Source organism: Antedon bifida, chromosome 6 (genome assembly GCF_963402885.1).
Source record: "Antedon bifida chromosome 6, ecAntBifi1.1, whole genome shotgun sequence".
In the NCBI taxonomy this organism is placed as follows: domain Eukaryota; kingdom Metazoa; phylum Echinodermata; class Crinoidea; order Comatulida; family Antedonidae; genus Antedon; species Antedon bifida.
In genome coordinates, this window is record NC_136231.1 from 19,499,990 (window position 1) to 19,513,900 (window position 13,911).

At 32.8% G+C, this 13,911-nt stretch overlaps 1 protein-coding gene and 1 non-coding gene across 3 annotated transcripts; one reads left to right on the plus strand and one right to left on the minus strand.

Moving 5' to 3' along the window:
* Nucleotides 1–913: 913 nt before the first annotated feature.
* LOC144844418 (uncharacterized) lies at nucleotides 914–12,900 on the plus strand. 2 transcript variants are annotated; one of them, XM_078701315.1, is made up of 23 exons: nucleotides 914–973; nucleotides 1,428–1,497; nucleotides 1,899–2,026; nucleotides 2,195–2,351; nucleotides 2,681–2,743; nucleotides 3,120–3,181; nucleotides 3,499–3,576; nucleotides 3,867–3,994; nucleotides 4,418–4,597; nucleotides 5,131–5,233; nucleotides 5,545–5,657; nucleotides 5,918–6,098; nucleotides 6,256–6,381; nucleotides 6,843–7,083; nucleotides 7,283–7,415; nucleotides 7,879–7,996; nucleotides 8,223–8,414; nucleotides 8,859–8,887; nucleotides 9,327–9,422; nucleotides 9,884–10,029; nucleotides 10,648–10,849; nucleotides 11,475–11,533; nucleotides 12,082–12,900. In XM_078701315.1, exons 1-23 carry the CDS (start codon nucleotides 956–958, stop codon nucleotides 12,237–12,239), a joined length of 2,781 nt encoding a protein of 926 aa, XP_078557441.1. In that variant the 5' UTR covers nucleotides 914–955; the 3' UTR covers nucleotides 12,240–12,900. The 2 variants fall into 2 exon arrangements, with proteins under 2 accessions (XP_078557441.1, XP_078557442.1); XM_078701316.1 differs by having other exon boundaries at nucleotides 7,283–7,407; nucleotides 7,877–7,996.
* Trnat-agu (transfer RNA threonine (anticodon AGU)) lies at nucleotides 10,452–10,526 on the minus strand. The gene has a single exon. It is a non-coding gene; the product is annotated as a tRNA-Thr (tRNA).
* Nucleotides 12,901–13,911: the final 1,011 nt, after the last annotated feature.

Consider the following 13,911-nt stretch of genomic DNA (forward strand, 5'->3'; position numbering starts at 1 on the left):
TGATACTCCATTTGATAATTTGTTGATTTGTTTAGACATAAAAAATGTAAATATAATTGTTAACAAAAAGATAATATTTATATTTTAGGTTGAAGCAAAGTTGGTCCACAAAATAGAGAAAATCGAAAATCTAAATCACTTAAATAAATAGATAATAATTGTCGTTTAAACACGGGTCCACATAAAAATAACTAATTTTGACTACGGTTCTAAAAATCCAAATTGCTTGGTCTGAATTGTGTTTTAAAAAATGTTTTCCGTGGAGCAATTTTAGCTTCAGCTTTCAAAAAATATTGTACAAAAATAGACCAATAGAGTGCCTATACAAATGGTACAATGACTTATATCAATATCAGAAGAAAACAATTTCCAACAATCTGATCACCAGGATCAGAACTCATACAGGAGCATGAGTGAAAAATAGTGAAGAAGATCTGTGCAACTGGAAAAACAGACTATCCTATGCTTCATATTCAGATGTACAGTATTACTATCCCATCACACTCTCGTAACGGTGTGTTCAAACCTAATTGGATAGCAAATCACATTTGTAGACAGTTGAATAGCACTAGTTAATACACATTCAGATCCTTTGGCTTTTTCATGCAAGTTAAATTCTAATAGAAATGGAGAAACGTTAAACCACTTCCAGCAATAAATTCTGAAATAAATAACAGTTTGATTAATGAATGATTTTGATTAAAAAAACAATTAATAACAAAATAATAAATCTACCATTATCTAATACTGTAATGTCAACAGATTTAACATAATACAATGATTTTAAGTACTTGCTTACCTTATTATTGTCATCGCTGTAGCAGAAGCATTTCATTGGCTGAAATAGGTAATTACTCAAGCAGAACGAAAACTTTATAAAAGGTCAATTAAGTTCCCACATACCAAGTTAATATGGAGTTAGCGCGTAGCAACCAATGACGCTAACTTTTCCACAATGCGGTTGTCTAAACAGGTTTGTTATTCAATATTTTGTCAATATGAATACCCGTCATTATATAATAGTCTACTATTAGGTCTAGGGTAAGCTAGTATTAGGCTAGGCCTACCACAACACCCTAACCTAAGACCTACCAATTGATTGTGTTTGTGGCTAGCCTTCCTGTTGTTGGCCTAGCTGGGGCCTCGCCCAGTGAGTGGTAGGAGTTGAAGTAGGCATAGGGCCTGACACCTGCTGGGTAGTGAGAGGGCGGGCTAGAGGCAGGCCTTGGGGCTGGAACCAATCAATTGGCAAGTATACACTATTGCCACACAGATATGTTTGCTATTATATTAATTTATGCATGTTTTATTATTATTAATATATTACTTATTAGCTTATTAGTTAGGGCCTCTATAGGCTAGCTAGGCTAGGCCTAGACCCTATATTATATAATATGAATTGTTTTTATTACATTTATTTTTCATAGATTCTCTTGTCCAAAGCCAAGAAAAAACTTAAATCAGTTGAATATATAGATCTGTCAGATTTAGATATTGGTAAGACCGATTATTATTATTGTGAACATTTTTTTTTATATATAGGTATCTGATTTAGTGCAGCACAATAAAAGGAGGTTTTGCTTAATTATATCATAATATAGATACACGTACCTTACTTTAATTTATCGTGTTTTGTTTCCGTTTTTTTAACTATGACCAGAAAGATGTATCCCTTCTAAGACTTATTTCTTTTAACTTAAATATCTGAACTTCCATACAACTATTGATTTATCTTTTTCATAATGATGTATTTATTGTTGTATGCAAAATAAATTCATTACAATGTTGTATTCATAAAATCATCAACTAATCTCTCATGGAGAGTTTCGTGAATTGAAAGCTTAAGATTAAAGAAGATTATTATCTGAAAAATTCTTACTGGCGGTATCTTTTTACAGTTGCAATTGAATGGTTAAGCCTGTGCCCAAAACTACAAAGTTTAAACTTAAGAAATAATCATATAGATATTGTTTGTAATCTAACATCTTGTAATCAGCTATGGAACATAGATCTTGCAAACAACAGGGTAAGTTTTTAATACTTTAATATTTTTTAATAATAATTTAAAAATAAAAGAATCATAAAACAAGATTGCACTCCAAAAAATATAACTCTTCCCTCACTTTAGTCTCTCCAGCTTATTGAGATCTGCAATACATAGTGCATTCTTTAATTGTTTTATTTTATTCCACAGATTACAAATTTAGATGGTCTTTCAAGGTTTGTTGCACTAGGTTGTTTAAATTTAGCAAACAATAGCCTGACATGGACTGAACTGAGGAAAATTCAACATCTACAAATCTTGGATGTTTATTTACATGGAAACGTCAAGTTGGAAATTGATCCTAACTGTAAGTAAACGTACAATGAATGCACACAAGGACAACTAAGCAAATAATCTGATTGGGTGGTACACATTTTTAAATTTAGAATACAGGTAACCCCTGCAAGAATTTAAAAGCAATCTTGTTGGTTAACAAATTCTTAGATTTTAACCATGTACATTGAGCCTATATTGTATTTAAAACTGCATCCAGCCCATTATACAGTAGTCAGAAAATGTCATACTGTACATGCAATCAAACATATCTGATGAACACGAGCGTTAAATATAATGTAAAATGACATTGTAGACTATCTATTAAATTAAATTGATTTTTTTTTTCTGTTTCTTTTGTAGATCGTATTCATGTTATAGATGTATTGCCTAACATTTGGACATTGGATGGCAGAATGATCACATGTAAGTATATCAGTGTACAACATCAAGACTATGTTTTTATTCTTTAAAACAAAATACAGCTAAAAAATACACATAGTAACAAAATAATATATTTATTTACACTTTCAATGGCACACTTATTATATACATCAACCAAAAGTGTTGGGAGTACCCCGGTGTGCTGTTATGTATCGGGCACTGTTGTATACTGAAACACTCAACAGGATTCTTAGGGGAAGTGGCAGCTGTTGTCCACAGCACCATTCAACCTAGAAGTCTGCAAATCACAAGATATTATCCTGCATTCAACATCTGTACGTTTGTGGAACATTGATTGTAAACGCAAGAAATTGTTGTTTTTATAATTTGGCAATGTATTTGTTTTGTATAAATATAGCAAATGAAAGCATTCAAGTTGAACATTTTTTTGAAGAGTCTTCACTTTCATCTCATCCAGTTGTGAGTTTCATTTTCATAATTTATTGCATCCGTTGCCTTTCATCTTGATTTATATCATCATCATTGTCTTTCATATTGTGCAGAACCTTGTCTGAGTATAGTCGCAAATGGGTTGGTCACATTTATGCACCAGCTGAGCTTAAATTTTGTGGTCCTGTGTTTATAACTGTTTCTGTTTATAACGCTGTTTCTTTCTCCTATGAATATTGAATACATAAAAGTTAACCTTTGTTTCTCTTGAAGAAGTAAATATATCATACATTATATAGAATCAATGTATAGCCTATTTTTAATGTTTTTTTGTTTTGCATTTTCAGCGACATAAGCTCACAAAGAAACAGTTTGTTCCAACAGCCATGAAGAATATTGATGTTGTAGGCACTTATGGAGAAAGGGTTAGTCATCTTGTTTGGGTCATTTCTCATTTTTAGTCGCGTGCAACGCAACTCTGCAGCTCACTATGTCGGTTGGTTGGTAAACACTAACTTGACCACGCGACTGCAGCCATGTATATGGCCTTCATCTTCTTAGAACCGTTGTGAACCTTTTGCCACAGTGTCTTGACTTCTAGTTGTAAGTCTTAGTTGACACAAAATTGTATGCTCCTATTTAGCATATTGATAGCATACTGAATCATTCAACATTTTTCTTTTTTATTAAATGTTTTTTACTTTACTTCTTTTAGACAATGCATCTAATGGTGCGGTTCCCACGAATTGAATGTCGGAATGTTGATACAGATAAACGCAGAATTAAATATTTAGCGTGTAACCTGCAACGAGACTTGTTACTTGAAGATGCTTACAATATTTGGTAAGTAAATAATAATATAGCTTTCAAAGCATTATGTTTGCAAACTTTTGGTAAGCCTCTTTATTTTTTTTTTCTGGATGTCTATTCATGCACCACTGAATTTCTTCTAAAACTTTCTAAAAAGCACATTTTATCATTTTGTTTCGTTTTACCAACTTTGATAAAATTAGGTTTGATCAACCTTTTGAAAAAATATTCTCTAAGGACAAAATTTCATTATAGAAATGGTCCCTTGCTTAATTCTAACTAACAACCACATATATGTTAATTGGTCAGAACTTGCCTTATTACTGACACAAGGCTACTTCAAAGTAGTTATTAATATTAATATCATCCACATTATATATTCATTTTTAATATTATTTTTAAATTCATTTATCGTTTCTTGTCATTGCTTGATTTTATTTATCTCTTGGTTCAAAGGTCAAATGATAATGATAATGCTTTACCAACCAATTTTCTTGAGAAGCTTATTTGGTGTAGAGCAAAAGATTGCCAACATTTCAATGTACTGCTACTTCTCTTGGTAGCTTCTCTTGAATATCCCTTTCCGACAGTACTAATGGAAAGTACTTTACAAGAAGCAAAGTTAGATACATTAAGGTATGCTACATTGATTGACTATAATTTATCAGTGGGTTTTTTTGGGTTTAAGATAATTATAAAGCAGTGCTTAAATGGAAAACTGATGCATTATTTATCAAAGCAGTACTTTTTATTTTAAGGAATGGAATAAAGATTAACCTTGTACTTGCTACCATAACCAACATAATCTTATCATTATTTTAAGTTGGTTGTTTCCAAGTCGGTATATCCCAATGATTGCCATTTGCAAATGGAATCACACCCCCATTAAAGCTCTGTCAACACTATCAAACTCTATGTGACAAAATATGTGCCCATACGATGACATCATATTACTACCATATTTTATGGAGCTTTACTGGCAATATGCATATAGGAAAACATGAACTTATTCTATAAAAATGAACCCTGAAATTGTTGCCAGCCTTTTATATCATGATACAGTATAACGCTTCTCTGTTCTTGAACAAATTTAGGGAAACTTTGTTACATCAACTTCATAATTTACATACAGTAATTAATTAATCACTATTGTTTTCCAAAACTTACAGTCAAATTTCTACTATTCACCTGTTTTTGTTGCCAAAGGACATAAGATGTCGTATATGCTGTTTTTTATTAAGTGCAGTTAAAGTTGATCGTGATGCTAAAAAGGTAACGATATTTTTGTTATTCAATGATTTCACTTTGGCAAAGTCTAGAGAGAAAGTATTAAATTGGATGTCCAGTATACACAAGTCTGGCTCATATGAACCCAGTGCATCTTGCAGAAGAGTAGGAGGCAACTCCCTTGTTTTTCTGCCCTGTCGAATTGATGGCCAAAGAAGGAGGTAAGCTATACAGCCAATGATGATAATGAGATAATCTCTGATGTGTCTGCTTGATATGATAGGATACATTATTGATGTTACAGTACATACTTTATTACATGAAAATAATCAGTCTTTCAATGTTGTTGTACATAGGATGATAGCCTTCATGACAAGTTATATTTGTGCCTGCATTACACTGTCATAGACATTGCAAAGAGAATGCATGCTGTCAATGACAGACCACTCAATAATACTTCAAAACGGATGTGAGTATGCATGTCCTTTTATACATGTGGGAACACTATTCAATATTTGCTATAACTTTGCTAGCCATTGTTGGTTAAAATAGTAGCCTTGTATTTTGATGAACTCAGCTTAAAGCTTCCTCAATATAAAAAGCATTGTGGCCTTCCATGATGCTTTGAATAAAACACTTGACAATGTTTTGACTTAAAGCCTTTTTTTTTTCATTTTATGATTTGTATACTGTGAGTATTGAATGATAAAAGTGTTTTTAATTCTGTAGGTATTGCGAGTATCGAAGCCTTTTAGCAGCAGAAGTAGTACAACTGCTTTGTATAGTTCCAGTATTCTTTGAATTCATTAAAAATGACCCAGGTGTGAAGCAGCTTGTGTCGGTAGCATCTGCTGATGATGATATGCAATATAAGGTTCAAATGCTAATGTCAAAGGTCATTGCCAATGGAGTAGGTTTGATTTTCTTTTTAATATTCTACAAAAAATACTATGAATCAAACTTATAAATTAGAAGCACACATTTTTGGCAAACTTCACAAGAGTGAACCATGGGACAATTAAGGCCATAGAAGATTAAAATTTCTTGATGAAAACATATCATTTTAGGGAAATACAAGCCAAGTAGTAGAAGAAGCAAGTGAACTGCTTTTGACTGCTGTATATGAGAATACAAAGAATGTTATCAGTCACAAGATTCCAGCGAGGCATCCTGCTGCCAGATATGTTTTGTCAGTAAGTTACTGTATCATGGCATCTTAATTTGGTATTACACTACTTTATAGGCTGATCCATTCGGTTCATGCAGTTGGGTTTTCATGAAGACCCTTTGACACTTTGATTAACTAAATTGATTCAAAATTTACAATGGTTAAATGTGTACAATTCCGGTCATTTTGATATCCTATTATCTCCCCTCTTGGGATTCTTTTAGTGGTATGGAAGGCAAAATTCGTCAAAAAATAATTGTTTCAGTATTTTAGAATGCAACATTTGTCTAAAAAAATAATTGATTCAGTATTATTGAAGGCACAATTCGTCAAAAAAATAACACCTTTCAAACAAATATATGGATCTTTCCGGTTATCATACTTAATTCTGTTCATATTCCATCCACAGCTCTTTCATTATTTTATTTGTAAGTTCTGTGTAAATATCATTGTATTAATATGGTTTTTAATTGGTTGTTTACTCAGAAAGGCATTCAACGTCGTCGTCCTATGTCATCACCAGTGTACACAAGTCATCTACTTGCTGAAGGTGGTAGAGCTCAGTCAGCTAAATCAACACAAGTTATCGGCCTAAGCCCCAGGAAAGTTGCACCAAGAAAACCACCTGCATTGGGTGAAAAGGTTTTACTAGGCCCACAAAATATTGGTTTCATCATAGCATTGCCAGAGGCAGATATTGCATTGATACAGACGGAGAACAGACAAAGTAAGATCTATAAATCTAACCACAATAGGATGTAATTCTTATTCTAATTTTTAAAAGTTCTAAAAATTGACATTGTTATCTTTGTTTATTTTTATAAATATGATTATATAAATTTGAAAAAAAAAAATTATATAGATTTTAAAGTATGCTCTCCAGAATTTGTGTTTTGATTGAAGTAAAAATATTTTGTTTATTCCAGCAAATAGTGATTCAACTCTTTATAGGTTGGAGAACAATGATGATTTCTACTCCTATGTTGATATGACAATAATGTTCTTTGATAAGAAAATTGGTTGTTGGAAACCCAGAGGCACAGTTGGAGATATATGGAGGTATGCATCTTCAATTCATTCAAATGTTATTTACTTTATTGTTCAAAATTGATAATATATATATAATACTGTCAAATAAAATACTGCAATACTTACTTCCAGCATGATTCGAACAGTAGTGATTTGATAGCCATCAGATTACCCCGTGTCTGGGACCAGCTTCCCAGACCATTGACAGATGCTGCAGTCCTAGAAAGCCCATCAGCCTTCATTAGAAAAGTTCACATTCATTTTGATCCGCTTTAACTGTATTTTGTGTCTTTTATGTGTAAACTGACTTTGGGGTTGGGTCAACCGGCTCAGCTACAGTGATTAAGTTCACTTAGGTTGACCCTGGTCTCCCTAATTTCAGTTTTTTTGTTATTTATATACTGAAATAGACTGAATAAATAATTAAATGAACCAAATGAAAGCTTTGCCAAATTTAGTGTGAATTGATCTTAACACTGCTGTTTATTTTCAGAGTTACTATGAAAGGTGCAGGTGATGAGACTATGCCATCAAATCCACCAAGTAGTCCTCAATCTGCAAGAACCCCAAGGGGGTCTCATGTGTGCTTTTCCGTTAACACAGAGACACAGGTATATTTACATATTAACTTACATTACAGCATATTTATATACTTTTTTATCTCTGTCTATCGATCAAATGGTATTTCATCTTTTTCGTCATAGTTCACATTCAATAGAGCATGCATTGCACTTCTGTGCCCAGTTTTCTTCCAAATTTTAATATGTTTGTATCAAACAATTATCTTCCAAAGTTTTTATTTTCATGTTTTATTTTGTTGCTGCCATGTTTCTCCAGGAAAACACAACTTCAGACAACTTGACAAGTTCTTCCTGCACAAATGAAACCTATTCAATGTATGAACCTGAGGAAAGTAGCAGGCAAGACAACCAGCAAGTTGCACTAAATGAAGAAGCTGATTATGCAAACAATGCCCTCTATGACTGTGTCACAAATGCAGTTGCAACATTTAATAAACCTAATGCTGAGGTAAGAATTTGTAGCAATTACTATTACACTCAATCAAGAGATGGTCACTTGTAAAGTGTGATGTGCCCAAATATGGTGGTGATATGACATCATCATGTCCATATAATATGGGTACATTATATTTTGTTGTCACATAAAATTTGATAGTGTAAACATAGCTCTAGAGGGGAAAACTTTTAGATATTTGTTAAGTGGGGTTAACCATTTTATAGAGAGTATTGATTTAGTCTTTCTGTAGCAACTGGAGTAAACAACCAATGTGCATACCATCCTTCGTTTCATTGATGTCATGATTTTTTGACCTATCATGACATATTTTCTCCATTCTTAAATCAACACAACATCCCAGAAATATATACAAACTTAACCACTGAATAAATTTCTTTTTATTTAATGTACAATATGTTTGTATTGAAACCACACACATTGTATTGCTTTTTGTAGAAATATGATGTGTTTGAAGATACAAAAAGGTAAGAATACTTTTTAGGATACAATGTGGATCTTATCTTGTGTAGGTTGGTAGTGTTATGATTTTTTTTTTTGCATTATGATTTCTTGTATGAAAGTCTTAAAATATATCTGTTTGAATAATGTGAAGTATTATTCCATGCTTGTATAAAATCTTTCGCACTGATTCTTGGTTACAATTCTACCCATCAACTAGTTGTGTTTTCTCTTCAAAGATGGTGGAATTATACCAGACTATTATAAATACTTCTTGACAAACAAAAGCTTCATAATAAAAATGCTTTTCTACTTTTTCCTACTAAACCTGTTATTTTTGGACAAATGTCCGATTTCAGTAGAGTTCATTGTAATTGTAACCCATACTTCTCGCCTGATTTACTGTATCTGTTCCAATGTATTTATTAACATATTTGCATAAATAACATTATTTTGTTTATGTAGTTTACAGAAAATTGCTTGTCGACAATGCATGTTGTCAAAATGTGTTGATTGCAAACCTGAAGTGACGGTTTCTGAATGCAGGACTCCTGACAACAGGTAGAATAAGCCATGTTTCAGATTAATAGAACTGTTAATATTGAGTAAATTCTTTTGGTCGAATAAGCTTTTTGTTCTCTAACCATAACACACAAATTCAAATAAAAACACCAAACCGTTTGGTTCTGATGATGCTTGTAAAGCAGTGACAATAAGTATCCACAATAACCATTATCCAAGGTTTTTTTAATGCATGGCAGAAATTTGAAAGCATGGTTTATGCTACAACAGTACAGTAATTGCTTTTAAATCAAACTGTCCAGGTGTGGAAATAATTAAATGGCTCACAAAAATGTATTCAGGAATCCAAATTTAACCAAAACATTTTATTGAAAGATGACTTCAAGACCAATATGAACCATAAAGAATGATTGTACATTATTACTATATAAATATAGATACAAGACTTTTGTTTGTTTTTCTTAATTAAAAAAGTGATCAAGGAAACACTTATTTTTCAGTGAGAAGATGTTTTCAGGAGCTAATGCTCACTTGACTGTTGACCTTCGACTTGATGGTGAGCATACTAAAACACAAGTAGAGCGAACTGAAATGTGGAACAGATCTGTTCAAAACTACAAACCAAAGAAACGCGCAAATAGTGCATGTGAGTAAACCATGGTTAATAGCAGTGTCAATACACATTGGAATAGGCAACAGGGTGCTTTGAGCTTTTTATGTGGTTCTGTATGACAAAACACTGTAATATCCACTGTGAATGAATATAGTGCGAATTGAGCGTAGTGTTCCTGTGTTTGAACTCTGTGCCTATTCCAAAGTAGGCTATTGTAGGTATAAACAAGACCTGAATCTTTATTGATATGCAGACATTCTACCATTAGACAATTATCATGGCATGGTTCAAATTTGATTGGATAACTCTTAAACAACCTTGGCGTGACACGATAATCAAATTAATACGCCCTCTTTTTAACATACTGTATGTAATTAGATGTTTTTGCCCTACTCTGACGTAATTTGTACTTTATACTAAGTACATTTGAGAATACTTGCGAAAAAATTCGCAAGTAGTTCTCGGGTGGGACTCGAACCCACGACCTCCAGATCACTAGCCTGGCGTTCATACCTCTAGACCACCGAGCTTGCGCTGATGGCTAGTGGCTAGATTCGAGCCCAAGTAAGCAGCGGGTACTGCACCAACAGGATGGCAAAAACATCTAATTACTCAACTCCCTGACGCAAAAACTATGTACTTTTTTTGTAGTTGCACGATGTTCATCAATGTCAAAATCTGCTAGCCCGGTGATGATTCAGATGGGGAATAGTTGGTTGGCTGGAGGTCGTGACTTGCATTACATCACTAAAATGACAAATAAAATGAAGCTGTCGAGTCATACACCAGGCTGGAAGCAAGGCTTACAAAATCGTCCTCAGTCTTCAACATCTCTTGTTTATAGACCACAAAGGTATTTGTTATTCTGGAAGAAATTATTGCAACCATAATGATTACTGATATTTTGTTTGTAGCAATAATTCAGCTATTGGTCACTTTGGAGATCCTGCCTTAATAATAATAATAACTGGTGGTACTTGATATAGCGCATTATGCTGAAAGCCTCAACGCGCTTTACATAGACAGAAACATTTAGAAAATTAAAAATTCAAAAGGTGGGTTTTGAGGAGAGATTTGAAGACACAGGTGGAAATTGCCTGACGGATGTCATTCACCCTTGTGAATTAATATACAATATAAGATAAGGGCGTATTCATTTCATCTTTTTATTTTGTACAATTGAGAACTATCACTGTTCCGCCATACCATGCCAAATGTGTTGCTATCTTACCAGATTTGAACCAAAGCATGAAAGTCTCATGGTCTAATTGTAGGGTGTATGCATATTAAACAGCAGAATCTAGGTGCGAATCTTGGCTGAGGAAGCATTTACTTTTCACTGATTTAATTTATCAATTTCTATTATATCACTTGGTGGTCTGAAGATTTGCTGATGCGTGTCAAATGTGGATACACAGTAGGCCTATATAGTATATGTGTATATATTTATTCTCTAGTTTATATTTATTTATTCACAGAGTACAAAACAAAGTGAGGAATGTCAGGTCTGCTTGTCCGAGACTGGAACAAGTTTCAAGTAAGATTGATATTGAATATTGAAATATTGTAAATAACTAATGAATGGCATACAAACAATAAATATTTTCATGAGTTGAAAGGTTTTTCTATTTAACAAAAGGGAGGTTTCGTTTTGCTACAAATACGATAACGGATACACCACACACACATAATCGTTTTCGTAAGCCAGTAAAAATCTTGAGGGCGCTGTCCAAAGTATGGTAAAATTTAGTGAAGCGCAGGTACGTGTTGCTTGGCTGTCTAGGCCTAGTGTAATCAATCAATCAAAGTAAGGAAGGACATTAAAAACTGCTAATTATCAAAATTGACCTGACATTTTTAGTAAATTACTTTTCGTTTTGTAGTTACGAATATGACTGGTGATATTCGTCAACACGAATACGCTTTATGAATATGAAATGGGGATCAGCTAAAAAGTTTCACAAATGTGTTGCGAAACCTCCCTATTGTGGAGCCGATATGACAGTTGAATTTAAAATCGACATTATCACTTCTGTCACAATCATTAACATACATGATTAGATTCAGTTTACTATCTTATTACAGACCAATATCCAGTGCCATCACCAGCCTCATCAGTAAAAGATGGAGAAGAGTCATTGCATTATATGTACCATCAGTTTAATACTCAACGAGCAATAACACCTCCATCATACCAAGGTCAGGCCTGCCCTCCATCTCCCCTTAATATGACAGTAAAATGATAATACAGGACAGAGGAAACTCATAAATATATATCAACTTTTTCTCATTCTCACAGATTTCCTCATCTTTATCGTTTCAAATTAATTAATTAAATTTCAGTATATCACCGGGCGGTTTAGAATTTATATATATATATACACTATAAAACAAATTGGAGAAATATGGCCAACCCCTATTCAGTGAACACGCTATTGAAGGTTCTTATACTGATATATTATAATAAAGTTTCAATATGGTAAGGTTCAAAGCTGTGAACTTAAAAAAAAACATTGCTAGCGGCTCATTAAGCAGCCTTCCCCTTAATCAATCTTAATTACAGCAGATAAAAGCAAATACTAAATTCACTACAGTAAGATATTGCAAAAGGTTGTTTTTAAATGATAAAATAGTCAACAACATATTATTACACTATGGTAAAGTGTCCAATAATAACAAAGGTAATAAGATAACAAAGGGATGAAAGGATGCTTAATGCCACAGTAGGAGCAAATGGAATAATAATAAAGGTATCTGAGTAATGAAAAAGAGCAGATCGACATTTAGATTAAGCTAAAATATCAGGAAGAATAAAGTGAAAAACCAAACCAAACTGAAAACAGTTTCAGTAACAGTTTTAAGTATGAGCGATGTTCTTTTAATAAAGAGAATAAATTAGACTTCAGAGAGAAATATAATGTATTGCAATGTTCATATTTTATTTGCAAAAAATCCTGTACTATAGGACACCCAAAATATGGACATTTTAAAGATGCCGTTATTATGCATTAACATTGCAATAGATGTCCGTATATTGCCATATTACATCATATGGTACCATAGAACCACATGTTGAGAAATAAAATCATCCAAATTTGCCCATTTTCGACAAAATCCCTCTACTATAGTACAGGATTAATTTTGTTGCAAATTCACCAAAAATATGAACTTTTTAAAATGCAGTTATGCACTAACACTGCAATACGTACACTAATATTGCCATATTACATCATATGGTACCATAGAACCACTTTATTTTGAGAAATAAAATCATCCAAAATTGCCCATTTTTCGACAAAATCTCTGTACTATAGTACAGTGATTTGTTGCAAATTCACCCAAAATATGAACTGTTTAAAATGCAGTTATTATGCACTAACATTGTACATACACTAATATTGCCATATTACATCATATGGTGCCATAGAACCACTTTATGTTGAGAAATAAAATCATCCAAATTTGCCCATTTTTCGACAAAATCCCTGTACTATAGTAGTGATTTTTTTGTAAATTCACCCAAAATATGAACTTTTTGAAATGCAGTTATTATGCACTAACATTGCAATACATACACTAATATTGCCATATTACATCATATGGTGCTATAGAACCACTTTATGTTGAGAAATAAAATCATCCAAATTTGCCCATTTTTCGACAAAATCCCTGTACTATAGTACAGTGATTTTTTTGCAAATTCACCCAAAATATGAACTTTTTATAACGCATTTATTATGCACTAACATTGCAATACATACACTAATATTGCCATATTACATCATATGGTGCCATAGAACCACTTTATGTTGAGAAATAAAATCATCCAAATTTGCCCATTTTTCGACAAAATCCCTGTACTATAGTACAGTGATTTTTTTGCAAATTCACCCAAAATATGAACTTTTTATAATA